We start from the raw sequence: 14,818 nt of genomic DNA on the forward strand, positions 1-14,818 counted from the left end.
CCCCCCACACACACACACACACGAATCCACACACACGAGGCAGACTCCACTCATGCTCTCAGTCTCTGGTTACACACCCACAGCCCCCCCACTCCTGTATTCAGATACCCTCTATGGCCCACCTCCCACCCAGCAGAGCACCAGAGCCTGGTGCCAGAGACTCAGTGCTGACTGCTGATGTGAAGGGTGTAGAAAGCCCAGGGCTCAGGGACGTAGATGACACCCGGGTACTTCTTCCTGAGAACAGGGTCATTCCACAGCCAGGCGACCCAGAGCGCCACAAGCAAGAGGGTCAGTGCGAAGGAGGAGAAGAGGAAGAGGCCGTTGCTGTCCAGGAAGAGGCGCTTGCGCTTCTGGTGCAGGACGAGGGCCAGCATGGCGAAGAAAGTGAAGATGAAGAGGATGAAGATCTGGCCCTCAGTGACCAGGTACCTGGAAAGACCAGGGGTGAGTGAGGCAGCTGCCGTGGCAACCCCGTCCTGCCTGGCATCCCTCCTGTGTGCGACAGCCGGGCTGCCCTCCAGGCAGGCAGAAGAGTCCTCTGGTGCCAGGGCTCAGTGAACTATGCCGCTCTAAGCCACTGCCCATGGGCAGCATATTGATTTAGCTGGTATAGTTACTGTTTTTTAAATGTTGAGTTTGTTGACAATATTTAAATAACAGAATACCTACAAATGTGTATTTCTGGCTTCTCTGGTCACATTAAGTTTATACTTCCACACAACAAAAACTGACTAGACGAGAAAGCAACAAACAATTGCCACTACGACGGCAGCTACCCCGGCGGCAGGACGCCAGGGTAAGAACCAGCAGGAAGCGCTCCCCTAACATCTTTCCCGCTCACTGTAGCTGCCACCCTTTCTTTTTAATCCCCAGAAAGCATACAGATGAGCCCCAGTGGGCCATCTCAGCCACACAGGGGACAGGCCGGGGAAGGGATCTAGAGCTGGCCCAGGAAAGGAGGCCCTTTGGATTCTGAGGGAGGCCTCCCATCAGAGAAGGGCCCAGTCCTGCCCCCACTCTGTCCTTCCCATGATACCCACAATCCCAGGGTGACTGTCTCCAGGGCAGAAGTGACAGAGGAAGGCTAGGAGACTGGCTGAGACCTAGGTCCTCTGCGATGGGAAGAAGAGAGAGCCTGAGGGAGCAAAGACCCCAGGCCAGGAGCCCCTATGCCATGAAACGCCCCAGTGTGTCTTTGGCCTCGCCATAGTGCTTTGCATTTGACAGAGCCCCTCTCTCTCCTCAGCATCCTCATCATCTGAGAGGCAGACAGGCAGGTACCATCATCCCCATTTCAGAGGCGGAAACCGCAGCCCACCAGGGCTTGGTGTTGGAGGTGGATTGTACCGGCCCCAGGGCAACACTGGGGTTCTTGAGATGGGGCACAGAGCGAGAGGGGCTTGAGGATGGAGAGAGACTGTGCAACCTCGCCCTCTCCTCCCACCTCCCTGCCACACCCAGGCCTGGACTTCATGGAAACAAAGAGGCCACCACAGGGCATTGTCACAGTCCCCACCAGACACAAGAGGAAGCAGGGGCTCAGAGAGGGCCAGTCTCCCCGGGGCCATACAGCAGATCCATGGGCAAGTGCGGAATGTTGCTGCCGTGGCTCACGCAGTGCCCCTGCCTCTGCCCCCATGCTGATGTCCACTCACCAGTAGTACAGGCCACTGGGCGCCACCAGGAGCAGGGCAGGCCCTGGCATCAAGCTCTCAGCTTTAGAGGCAGTAAAGCAGCCGCTGAAGTACATGAAGAGGATGAGGAAGAAGGGGATGTACCTGTGACAGGAAGGCCAGCATCTTAGAGGCCTGCTCAGCGGCCCTCTTCCCCACCACCTCTGCACCCGCTCCCACGGGGTCCCGTGGAGTGCCACGTCATGGTTTACAAAACGCCTAGCCTGGGTGACAGGAGCTCCTCTCCACTTGCCCTTGCCTGTGCTGGGCATCAAAGGTGGGACAGAAACAGGAAGGCAAGGCACGCGTGAGTCAGAGGCCCAGAGGCATCCACACCGCCCAGGGCACCTCACTCACTCCGTGGGGGTAAGGGGGTGTCTGGGGGGTTGTCTGTCTCATGCACCGCAGACACCAGCAGCCCAGCCCCACACTAGCCCCACACTAGCCTGGAGACAGAGGCACCTCCCGGGCTGAGGATGGAGGGCCACATGTCAAAAAAGAGAACAGTACCTGTGGGGGCCTCTCTGTGAAGCGCTTCACCCACACTCAGCACACAGCCCCACCCCCACCTCAGACACCTCACCCCAAAATACCACCCTCTCCCCTCTCCACACACTGGCTCCCTTTCTCCCACCTGTGCTTTCACCGATATACCTGCCTGCCTCTTCTCACCCACACCCCTTTCCTGCTGGGGCTTCAGCTCTCTGTTCCTAGCCCCTCCGCCCTTCCCCAACCTTCTGTGGGAAGAGGCTTTGGCAAAGGCCAGGGAAAGATGGAAGGAGGCCTGTCCAGGGACCCTGGACCAGCTGAGCAGGAGGATTGACATCGCAGGGCCCGAAACACCCCGGAAACGCCCGTGCAGGCTGCGTGTGCCGTGAGCACCAACTCAGGAGTGAGCCGGGTCCAGGGCTGGCCCTCACCTCCCAGCTGCAGCCTGCGGAGCCCTCCTCCCTCTGGCCTCAGTTTCTCCTGGGTAAGATGGGAGGTTGGAACAGATGAAGCCTCCCAGCCTGGGCCTGGGATCTCCTGAGGCTGAGGCCACATTTCTGAGGCCTCCCCCGACTGCAGGGGCGGGGTAGGTAGGAAAAGGTGCCCCTCTGGGAGTTGTGAAGAGCGGGGAGCGCAAACAGCACGCCCCTCCCCAGCCTGATCCAGCTGGCTCCCCGCAGCTTCCTCCACTCCCAAAGAGCAGGCCCGACACGGTGGGGGTCCCTGGCTCTGCCCCCACCTCCCCGCATCACCATCTGGGCGTTGTTTATCAGGGACGCATCCTCCTCCCCCACCCTCAGGGCTCAGGCTTGGCGAGGGAGGACCAAAGCCGCTTGCTGCCCTCTGCTGGCCGCTGCGGGCACTGAGGGCTAGGCGGGGGCGGCGATGCTGGGGGGGATGCTGGCCGGAAGCCGGGGCCCAGAGCCCGGGACAGCAGCTGGGTCTCCCGGGCAACCTCGGGGACAACCTCACTGGAGGTTGAGCTCACAGCACCTTTACAGGGGATGAGACTCAACACATGGAGACCTGCAGCCCAGACAGCCTTGCTCAGTGTGTCCCTGAGGTTGGTGACAGAGCTAGCCGGTGGTCGGGGCCCCTGGGATAAACAGATGGGCCCATCACTCACCACATGCAGTGACCCAGGTACTCATCATAATAGTAGAGCAGCTCAAAGGAGTCGATCTGAGGGAGACACGGGCAGGGCAGAGTCAGGGGGGATGTCGATGTCAGTCCAGGGAGGTGCTGGGGCCCCAGGCATCCCCTCTGACCACCCTTCTCCCAGTCCCAGGCTTCCCCTACTGCCTTATTCCCTAGCCAGGGCCTCGCCCTCTGTTACAGGGGCCCAGGTGGGAGCCAGTCTGTGCACCACTTCCTAAAAACACTTGAGCATCCTAGCTTGGCGCAGGCGACGGTGCCCTCACCTAGCAGAATGCCTTTGGTGGAAAGACAGGTGCGGCGAGGGGTGGGGGCCATTTCTTCAGCCTCCCAGGACAGACTGTGCTCCTAGGGCTTACAGGCAGGGAGCAGGAGGTGGCCTCACCAGCGTCTCCGGCTTGAGATTCTTGATGATGGGGTTCTCACGGACAGACAGGTGGTGCTGGTAGCCACTGAAGAGCAGGCGGTGGTTGACAGAGTCGCCCACCAGGTGGATGCTGGCACCCATGATGAAGATGATGATGCTCACATAGGTGATGGAGCGTGGCAGGGTGCGGGGGGACCGCTCGATGAGCTGGGGTTCAGAGTGAGGTTGGCAGCATGACCCCACCTCTGTCACAGTATGTGACACCCTCTGCTTCCCCCCTCACACCTGGGGTGGGATGGATGCTTCCAGCTGGAATGCCACTCCAAAAAGTGGCTGGTCCCTTTAGCAGGCCAGCCCAGCCTCCAGATCCTCCTGTGACCCCTATGAACCCAGGAGGGACGGGAGCAGCACCCCCCGCTGATTTTACCCAGGGAGCAAAAAGACCAGAGGGCCCAACTCCTTTCCCAAAGTCACACATGAGCTGTATGCTGGAGGGGACAGCCCAGCCTTCAGTGCAGGAGTCCAGGCTCAGGCCCAGCCCTCCCACTGTCGCTGGCTTTGTCCCTGGGTGGCTGGCCCAGTCTGCTGAAGGCACCTTCTGATTTCTGAGTGGTCCCAGCAAACATGAAGAAAATGTCAGGGATGGGGGCAGGTGCTTCTGAAATGCCACTGTTCAACTGAAAACACACCGGAGTTCTGAGATTATACCCCTCCTACTACTGGAGATTTGAAATATTTTTCTTCAATATAAAATGATGGTGATAGTAAATGGTGATACAGGCTGAGCATCCCTTATCTGAAATGTTTCAGATTTCAGATTTTGGAATATTTGCATATACACAATGAGATATCTCAGGAATGCATATGCAAGTCTAAACGTGAAATTCATTTCTTTCATTTTTCTTTGAGACAGGGTCTCACTGCCACTCAGGCTGGAGTATAGTGGCTCAAGAGATCCTCCCACCTCAGCCCCCAGAGTAGCTGGGACTACAGGTGTGCACCATTATGTCCAGCTAATTTTTAAATTTTTTGTAGAGATAGGGTCTCACTATGTTGCCCAGGCTGGTCTCAAACTCCTGGGCTCAAGCGATCCTCCTGTATCAGCCTCCCCAAGTATGAGATTACAGGTGTGAGCCATCATGCCTGGAAAAATTCATTTATCTTTCATGTATACCTTACACACACAGCCTGAAGGTAATTTTATATAACATTTTAAATAATTTTGTACATGAAACAAAGTTTGTGTTAAGTACGTATGTGTAGAATTTTCTCTTTTTTTGAGACGGAGTCTTGCTCCATCGCCCAGGCTGGAGTGCAGTGGTGGAATCTCGGCACACCGCAACCTCCACCTCCTGGATTCAAGTGATTCTCCTGCCTCAGCCTCCCAAGTAGCTGGGACTGCAGGCGCACACCACCGCGCCTGGCTAACTTGTTTGTATTTTTAATGGAGATGAGGTTTCGCTGTGTTGGCCAGGCTGGTCTCGAACTCCTGACCTCAAGTGATCTGCCTGCCTTGGGCTCCCAGAGTGCTGGGATTACAAGCGTAAGCCACCATGCCGGCCCTAAGTTTTTTGTATTTTTTTTCTTTTTCTTTTTTTTGAGATGGAGTTTCGCTCTCTTGCCCAGTCTGGAGTGCAATGGTGTGATCTTGGCTCACTGCAACCTCTATCTCCCGGGTTCAAGTGATTCTCCTGCCTCAGCCTCCCGAGTAGCTGGGACTCCAGGTGCCTGCCAGCATGCCCGACTACTTTTTTTTTTGTATTTTTAGTAGAGATGGAGTTTCACCATGTTGGCCAGGCTGGTCTCGAACTCGACATCAGGTGATCTGCCTGCCTCGGCCTCCCTCCCAAAGTGCTGGGATTACAGGCTCGAGCCACTGCGCCCGGCCGAGTTTTCTACTTATAGTATCATGCCAGTGCTTAAAAAATTTCAGACTCCTTTGGAGCATTTCAGATTTCAGATTTTTGGATTAGGGATGCTCAACCTATAGTAGTTTTAAAGCCCTTACTTGGCAAAGTGCAAAGCCAGCAGTTCCTGCTCGTGCTCCCAGTGACATCTCAGGGCTCTCCAGGGCAGAGGATGGAGTTCAGCTGCTGCTGCTGCCTCTCCTGCCACCTGGCTTCTTCCTCTCTTCCCAGTGGGTCCCTGACCTCTTCCTGGACCCCCAGTCACTTCTGCCTCAGCCTCCCCAAATGTTTTATGGTTTCCCAAGCACAGCCTTGTTTTTAGGTCCTTCTACCTGAACACCTCTCTGCTTCCCCCGCTGGCACGCCAGGCTGAGGCTCAAATCAAAAGCCCTTCCTTGGGGCATATTTTCCATCCCTCCAGGCCACCGGCAGCTCCGCCTCCCCTGGGCCCCAGGCCGTGGACATGCTGCTCTGTCACAGCCTTCACCCCCCAGCAACAGGCAGGAGCGTGCTTGAGTCAGGACACAGGGCTTAGCATCACCTTCCTGCCACGTGTGCAAAGAATGGGGATGACAGGAGAGAGTGGGGGCCCTGGGACAGTACCTTGAGCAAGAGAAAGGGCGTGATGACGTTGTAGGCCATGTGGAAGTAGTCCCCAACACTGGGCTTGTTGAGTGGAAACCATTCAAGAGGGAATACCAGCTGGGGAGCAAATGGAAGAATGGGCTCACCTGGGCACAGCCCCACAACGGCCCTCAGGCCTCAAGGGAGTCTGCCCCTAATGCCGCCCACCCCTACTCCTTTCACCCCCTACCCCCATCATGTACACTTAATTCTTTCTGTGATCGCTGGACCTTCTTGGCAGCCCTGGGACAAAGGTTTATCCAGACAGGAAAGCTGAGTCCCAGAGGAGGTAACAGACTTGTCCCCAGACACAGAGCAGATGCAATTCCAGGCAAGGCCTGACCCTGTGCCCCTCACCCAGCAGATACCAAATAAATGACCCTGATGCCAGCTTGGGAGTTGGTAGGCTTCTCAGGGACTCCGTTGTGGCACCAACTTGCTGGGTGACCCTGGGCTAATCCTTCCCTTCTCTGGGCCTCAGTTTCCCCATCTATAATACAAGAGAGGTGGCCCAGAGGGCCTACTTGGACCCTTCAGGTTCTGGCACTCCAAGATCAGTCTCCTGAGTGCTAGGCCCTGGTGTGGAGGGACTGCTTCCAAACCAGGTTCAAAGTACACATTAGGAGACAAAGGAGAAGATAAGAATGCTCTACAAAGTAGCTTCAACTCTTCCTTCCCTACCTTCCCAGAGAGAGGAAGGCAGGCCGGGGCAGTTCCTCCTTCTGGAATGCTCTCTCTTCTGAGCCCTGGCCTTGTCCAGGCCAGCATGAAAACCCCTATGCAGGGTCAAAGCATTTCACAACCCCCAAACTGTACTCCTAGTATCTGTTGATTGAAAACACACGTAATGCCCACAAGTTTCAAGGAAGGATTTAGATGGTTATCTCTTTTAACACAGAAATGCCATATTGGATAAACTAAACCTGCAGAAATAAAACTCACAGAATGCAGCAATCTCAATCTCTCTCTCCCTCTCTCTCTTACTCAGCGTGCATGTGTGTATCTGTCTCTCTACCTACATCATATACATACTTGCTAAAATACTCTGTGATAGCAAAACATCAGAAATAGGCTGACTCTTCAATCAAACAGGACCAGTTGAATCCCTGATAGTACTTCTTACCATGGAAGGTTAAGTAGCCATTAACAGAAATGACACCTTATATGTACTGACATGGAGAGAGATCTATAATATATTCTGTTTTTTTTTTTCTTTTTTCTTTTATTGAGATGAGGTCTCCTTATGTTGACCAGGCTGGTCACAAACTCCTGGGCTCAAGCGATCCTCCCACCTCGACCTCCCAAAGTGCTGGGATTACAGGTGTCAGGCACCAAGCCCCATTAATTTTTAAATTATCTGTAAAAGCAGGGTCTTGCTATGTTGCCAGGACTGGCCTCAGGCGATCCTCCTGCCTTGGCCTCCCAAAGTGCTGGAATTACATGCCACCATGCCCACCATATGATATATTCTAAAGGAAAACAAGCAGGTTGCAAAATAAAGTATAAAGCAAAATCTCAGTATGGTTAGAAGAGAAAAGGATGTATATATGTTTGTATAAGCAGAGAAAAGAGTGAAAGGGGTGTTCCCCAAACTGTCAGCAGTGGGACAGGAAAGGGGTAGGGAGAGTCTAACACTTCTTTATGTTACAACTATGTTACATCTATGACATGTTACTTTTATAACTTTTAAATGTTTTAACAAATTTGCGACTATTATGCATACATTTGATGAAAATCTCTAGCGTATACATGAGCTTTTCAAATGTCTACTCTCTACCAAGTCCTACTTAGGGTTACAGTGGTCACAGAAGCTCTGAGCGGGATGGGGGAAGTGATTTGCCCAATAGGAGACCCTGTTATGCCAGTAGAAGCAGGGTCCTAGTGAGTGAGGGGAGCCACGAGCCCACTCCTGGCCTCATCTCTCTCTAGCACCAGTTTGATGGGCAGCTTCTTTGGCTCCCAGTATGTGGTTCCTTCATGCTAGAAGGTTCAGAGCAGCCAGTCCAACCAGTCTTCTTGGAGAGAGAAATGAAGCCCAGGACAGTGACTTGCCCTAGGTCACCCACAAACCCAACCAGTTGCCCCAACTCTTGGCTCAATTCTTCTTATTTTTCCACATTTAAAGGCAACCTTCAAAAAGTCTGCAGGAAGGAGAACCAGCACCCACTGTCACTCCCTGACAGCACTGCCAGGACAGCTTTTCTTTATGCCCATCAGGTCTTTGATACCAGGTAGACAAGCTCGTTATTGACTTGCAATTAGTCAGTCTGCATGTCATTTAGGAATCTTTTTTCTCCATAAATACTCCAGGTTGCTCTATAGTATCCATAATTTCTGCTTAATGGCCAGGAAACATTCTCTATAATGGACATAGCAAAACTGATTTACCCAGTCCCTAATGCTTGACACTCAAGTCACTTCTAAGGTTTGGCTATCATAAACACCACTGCAATGAACATCTTTTGAGTTAGAGGAAACTGCTGTCTTCTTGATGATTATATCCCTACAGGCAGATTCTTGGAAGGGTATTACTGGGTCAGCAGGGATGAATATATTAGGGTTCTGGATATTTATGTGACAGAGAATTCAACCTCGTCAGGAAGGGGTTCTGGGGTCAGAATGCCTGGGCAGATGCTGGCCGCTGGGCTTGCCTCAAGCCAGTTACTTATTCTCTCTCTCCTCAAGTTTCCTCATCTATAAAATGGAGATTAGCAATAGCGTTGATATGAGAATTAAATAAACTGAAACATATAAAGAGCTTAGAACAGAGTAAGCATTCGATGTTAGCCGCTATTCTAACTTTGCTCTAATTATTATTCATTCAATAAAAGTGCATTAAACACTTACTGTGTTAGGCACTATTCTAAGTACTAATCTTGCCAAGCTGTTACTTATGAATTATTACTGCTTTCCAAAAAGGCTTTGCTTTTTGTTTGTTTTTTGAGACAGGGTCTCACTGTGTCACCCAGGCTGGAGTGCAGTGGTGTGATCATGGCTCACTGCAGCCTTAACTTCCCAGGCTCAGGAGATCTTCCCAGCTCAGCTCTCAGTAGCTGGGACTACAAGTGCACATCACCACACCCAGCTAATTTACAAATCTTTTGTAGAGACAGGGTCTCACTATATTGCCCTGACTGGTCTCAAACTCCTGGACTCAAGTCATCTTCCCGTCTCATCTTCCCAAAGTGCTAGGATTATAGGCATGAGCCATCATGCCCGGCCCCAAATGGGCTTTGCTAATTTGCATGATCACTAGCATGTACAAAGTGCCAGTTTCAGCACTGGAGATTGTTATTTTTACACTTGAATTTGCTGAGTGACCTTCCAAAAGTCACTTCCCGTTTATCTTCCAGTAAACTGAGAGAATAGGCCTGGATGCCTTCATATCTTTTGGCTCTATGACTGTGGCCCGTCAGGCAACTGCCAGCAAGTTGGGTGGGAGGGGTCTGGGGGCCATGAATAGTTACACTGTGCCCCCACTACCAAATAATGACTTGATACCTGGTGATACCTCACTTAATTTTCTTCACATTCGTCTGTTTATTATCTATCATCTGTCAATTATCTATCTATCTATCTATCTATCTATCTATCTATCTATCTATCTATCATCCATCCTCCCACTACAAGCAAGGGGCACTGGTGCCCTCCCAGCATGAATCTCTTCTGTGGAGGCCACCACTGGATACTAAAGGATGAAGTAGCCTTGGAGGGCAGGGGATGGTTTCACTGGATGGCACTAAAAATTACCCATGGCTCACAGTCATATATAATATGCAAAATCAGCCTACGCGCTTCAATTCCAGAAAAAATAATACTATCCCAAGGTAATGGAGAAGGACAGGGGAGACGGGGGTGGGGGTGGAGTGCTCCACTTCCTTTCCCATACCGCTTTGTCTTGGTGATTTGGTTCAACCTGGTTCACCTGCTTCCAGACACGGGCCAGAGGGGGTTACAGTATTACAGTATGACTGTTCAAGGCCACCATTTCCCCCATGAGAGTCGGGGCACCGTATGACTCTTCAGGCCCCCCACTTGCTGGCAGTTGCCTGACGGGCCAAGTCATAGAGCTAAGGATATGAAGGCATCCAGGCCTATTCTCTCAGTTTACTGGGAGATAAAGGAGAAGTGATTTGTCTAAGGTCACTCAGCAAATTCAAGTCACACTAAGTGTCCTCAGTGCTGGTCAGAGCCCTGTGCACCATTTCACACTCACCATGGCAATGGGACGCCCGAAGTCCAGAACCCAGTTCTGCAGTGTGAAGTAGAACCAGAGGTCGAGGTGGAAGGGAGCCGTGCGGGCAGCCTCATCAGCGCTAACAGAGCCATGCCTGGGAAGGAACCAGACGAGAGAAGTCAGCTCTTCTCTCCTCCTCCACCAAAATCTTCCCCTGAGATTAGCCACAAAGAGGTCTGGGGACTTGAGGACAGGAGGAGACACACACAATTAAGTTCTAGGGATAGGGTTTTGCTGGAAATACTGGGGTCTGGCCCTGCAGTCAAGGAGAAGGTGGACTTCAGCTGCCCCGACCTTAGCTTCCCTGTGATTCAGGAAGGAAACAGCTGAACAGGTGTAACTGCTGGGGTTTCTCCCCTACTGAATGATGGAGGAAATCAAGAAAGGCAAAGGACGCATTCGTGGCTGAAAAGCATGAAACTTGATGATGGATGATGGCAGCTGACCTTAGTTGAGAACTTACTATATTCCAGGCACTACTGTTAGCTGTTTACATGTATTATCTCATTTAATCCTCTCAGAAACCTTTCAAGGCTGAAATAGTACCTCCATTTTACAAATGAAAAAACTGAGGCCCAAGAGGCTCAATAACTTGCTCAAGGTCACACAGCTAAGGATGTGAACCCAAATGATTGGGCTCCTGAGCTTATACTTTTATCCTCCATCCCATAGTCGGGTCCATCATGATTGGTCTATGGGATGGGCATGTGACCAGAGCTTGGCCAATCAGAGCCCTCCAATGAAATGTGCCTTAGAGAGACTGAAATGGATAGGGCCTCCTGCTCGCTTGATTCCAGCACTGTGAGGAGGTCAGGTTGGGCTGCTGGTACTCCTCTTCTTAGCAGTCCACAGTAGAACCTGAGAAGGAGCAGCAGAAGCAAGGTGATGTGAGAGACACAGCAGGAAGTGGAGTACCACCTCACGATACATCTTTGGAGGCCTGTCCCTCTCACTAAACAGTTGGTCATCTGCTGTTCACAGATGCACTGAAGTTCCAGGACCAGTGCTGCCTTCTCTGGGAAGGCTTCCCTGATGAAGCTTTTCCCAAAATCCCACCAGCCCACTGCAGGGAGCACTTCAGCACCAACTCAGTCTGGCATAATGCGGCTGGAGTTGTACTCTCCCATCTCGAGAACAGGGGTGACCTTTAAGGTTCTCCCAACTCACCCATGTCCCTATCAGAGTCCAAATCCTCTTTACAGAGTCCCTGCAATTACTTGCACACCTCCAGGGACAAGCAGCCCACCACCTCCTAAGGTGACTGAGGTGTGAGTTTCATCGTCTCATTTGTGCCAAGAACAGGCACCATGTACCACGAATCTGTATTTCTCCAGAGTTCTGAGCTCAGCCCTAGGTCCATACTGAGCAACTACTGGCTGATTAAAACAGTCACAACGACCAGTTACTCCTTTTGTAGTGGCAAACATCAGCTTAGAGGCACTGCAAAGACTGTCTTCTGTCGATACTGCTGTTGCTTCCCTAATTTTCCGAGATACCTTCCTGCCATTTCCAAGGATGATCCATACTGGCTGGTAGAGTACCCCAGGACAGGGAGGCAAGCTCTTGGGAGAAATTTCATTTTCTAGAGGCAGGCAAGACAGGTTGAGCAGGCCTTCCCTAGGTCAACTAAGTCTTCCTGTCCCCTCTACTCAGTAGCTTCCACCTCCTTATTGAACACCAACTATGTGCAATGCTAGGTCTTTACCTGCACTATCTCATCTAATCCACGCATCTGCTTTACAGATGAGGATACTGAGGCTTAGAGGGATTAGGTGCTTAGCCAAAGCCACCCGTGTAGTAAGCAGCTGTGGCAACAATTCCTTTTGTCAGCCTATTTCCCACCCCCTGCTTCTTCTGGTAAGACATGGTATTTCCTTGGCCGCAGGAAGGGCCAGTGACCTAGACTGGCCCAGTGGGACTTTTCCAACTGCAGGTGGGGAAAAGAGCTCCTTCCTTTATAGTGCTGGGTTCTAAGGGTGCAAGCCCAGGACTGCCTACAGCCAAGGTTCCACCCTCAAGGGACAACCAGGTAAGAATGAAGTAGCCTCGCAGAGAGGATCAGGGAAAGGGGGAGAAAAAGCGCTGACAGTGTTCATGTTGCCAGTTCATGATCTGGCCATATGAGCTAACACATTCCTTTTTGCTAAGGATGATGCAGTTCACACTGGCTTTCTGTCACTTGCAACCCAGTCATCCTGAATAACACACAGAATTCAAACCTGGGTTTATGTTAATTCAAGACCTGTGCTCTTAATAGCTTGCTATTCTGTTTTTTGTTTTTTTGGAGACAGGGTCACCCAGGCTGGAGTACAGTGGTGTGATCACAGCTCACTGCAGCCTTGACCTCCCAGGCTCAAGCATTCCTTCCACCTCAGTCTCCTGAATAGCTGGGACCACAGGTGCATGCCACTATGCCCAGCTAATTTTATTTTATTTTATTTTTGTAGAGATGAGATCTCACTATGTTGCCCAGGCTGGTCTCAAATCCCTGGGCTCAACTAATTAACCCACATCAGCCATCCATAGTGCTGAGATTACAGCTGTGAGCCACCATGCCCAGCCAACAGCTTGCTATTGTTTTTGATTACTAGGCTTATCAGGAGATCAAGTTAGAAAGGGATCAACGTGGCCTAGGGCAATACACAAAGCTTGCATGAGGGAAGGGAGACTCAAAGCATGGATGGATGAATCTAACTAGGCAGAAAAGCCGGAGAGCAGGGTAAAGACCTGGAGGTAGAAGTGAAGAAGATTCTGCATGGAGCTGAGATGCCTGGCTTACTGGAGCCAGAGAAAGAGAAGGGAGGGGCGGCTGGATCTTCAGACTGGACAGATAGCCAGTAACCATGAGGACTGCTCAGTGGTCTGAGACGAGTGACCAACACAGAGGCCCCCCCCAGCTCCTTCCTCAGTGGCCACCGGGGTAAGGCCTCAAAAAGCAGACAGTGATAACCTCCAGGCCCAGAGAACTTGGGTGGCGAAAGAGATAACAGCCTTCAGTTTCTTGCTCTGATACCTCCAAACTGGGCAAAAAGTAGGATGTTCGGTACAAGGAATAAAGGGGTTTTGAAAGCATGAACACTTAGATGTGTGTATCTGGAAGTCATGTGTACCTAGCACACACTAGAGGCTCAGTGACTACCTCCTCCTCCACCTTAGGAAGCACCTCGGTCAGTGAGAATCCCTGTCATTAGTCCAGCCTAACTTAGTAGGACAGGAAAAAAAAAAAGAGGGGGGCTGGGCCCCGTGGCTCACGCCTGTAATCCCAGAACTTTGGGAGGCTGAGGTGGGCAGATCACCTGAGGTCAGGAGTTCAAGACCAGCCTGGCCAACACAGTGAAACCCTGTCTCTATATAAAAATACTAAATTAGCCAGGCGTGGTGGTGTGCACCTGTAATCCCAGCTACTTGGGAGGCTGAGGCAAGAGAATCGCTTAAACCTGGGAGACGGAGGTTGCAGTGAGCCGAGATTGTACCATTGCACTCCAGCCTGGGCAATAAGAGTGAAACTGTCACCAAAAAAAAAAAAAAAAAAAAAATCTCTAAAAAATAAAAAAAAAAATTAAAAATTAACTGGGTATGGTGGCACACATCTGTAGTTCCAGCTACTCAGGAGGCTGAGACAGGATGATCACTTAAGCCCGGGAGGTCGAGGCTGCAGTGAGCTATGACCGACCACTGCACTTCAGCCTGGGTGACAGAGTAAGACCTTATGGGGGGGGGGGGGAAGCAGGCACACAGAGTGGATACTCAGCAACCAGCTTGCAAATCAAGATTAGACTGGGCACAGTGGCTCATGCCTGTAATCCCAGCACTTTGGGAGGGTGAGGTGGGCAGATCATATGAGGCCAGGAATTCAAGATCAGCCTGACCAACATGACGAAACTTCATCTCTACTAAAAATACAAAAATTAGCCCAGCATGGTGGTGCATGCCTGTAATCTCAGCTACTGGGGAGGCTGAGGCATGAGAATTGCTTGAACCTCACAGGCAGGGGTTGCAGTGAGCTGAGATGGCACCACTGCACTGCCTGGGCAACACAGCAAGACTCTGTCCCCAAAAAAAAAAAAAAAAGATTAATCAGCACCTGCCTGGTTTTCTTCTCCTGGAACTCTGCCCACGGGAGGCAGATCATGGAATGGTAAAGGCATCCTCTCTCCCAGCTCATGTCCTGGGGATGAGCAACCTCAACCCTGTCCCAAGTTCCTGGCTCCACAGACTTAGCACACTGAGCCCCCAGCCTGTGCCAACTAGGTCTCAATCAGTAGCAAATGCTGCTGAGAACAATGGTGATGGCACAATGGCAGGTAACCTGAAACAAGGTTAGACTCTTCTCTCCTTCCCAGCTTTCCAAGTCTACCATATG

At 51.5% G+C, this 14,818-nt stretch overlaps 1 protein-coding gene across 4 annotated transcripts in view; it reads right to left on the minus strand.

Annotated features, from left to right (window-relative positions):
- Positions 1-23: 23 nt before the first annotated feature.
- CLN6 (CLN6 transmembrane ER protein) overlaps positions 24-14,818 on the minus strand; it is a 61,127-nt gene continuing 46,332 nt past the window's right edge. For 2 of the 4 annotated variants that reach the window (XM_030814645.1, XM_030814646.1), the window contains 6 exons: positions 10,435-10,549; positions 6,198-6,296; positions 3,706-3,894; positions 3,292-3,347; positions 1,659-1,781; positions 24-432 (listed from right to left, as the gene is read on the minus strand). In XM_030814645.1, coding sequence (XP_030670505.1) covers positions 162-432; positions 1,659-1,781; positions 3,292-3,347; positions 3,706-3,894; positions 6,198-6,296; positions 10,435-10,549 — 853 coding nt within the window. In that variant the 3' untranslated portion in view covers positions 24-161. The remainder of the gene's footprint in view (positions 433-1,658; positions 1,782-3,291; positions 3,348-3,705; positions 3,895-6,197; positions 6,297-10,434; positions 10,550-14,818) is intronic. The other 2 variants (XM_030814647.1, XM_030814648.1) reach the window with 1 other exon arrangement.

The sequence above is a fragment of the Nomascus leucogenys genome, chromosome 6 (genome assembly GCF_006542625.1).
Source record: "Nomascus leucogenys isolate Asia chromosome 6, Asia_NLE_v1, whole genome shotgun sequence".
Taxonomy (NCBI): domain Eukaryota; kingdom Metazoa; phylum Chordata; class Mammalia; order Primates; family Hylobatidae; genus Nomascus; species Nomascus leucogenys.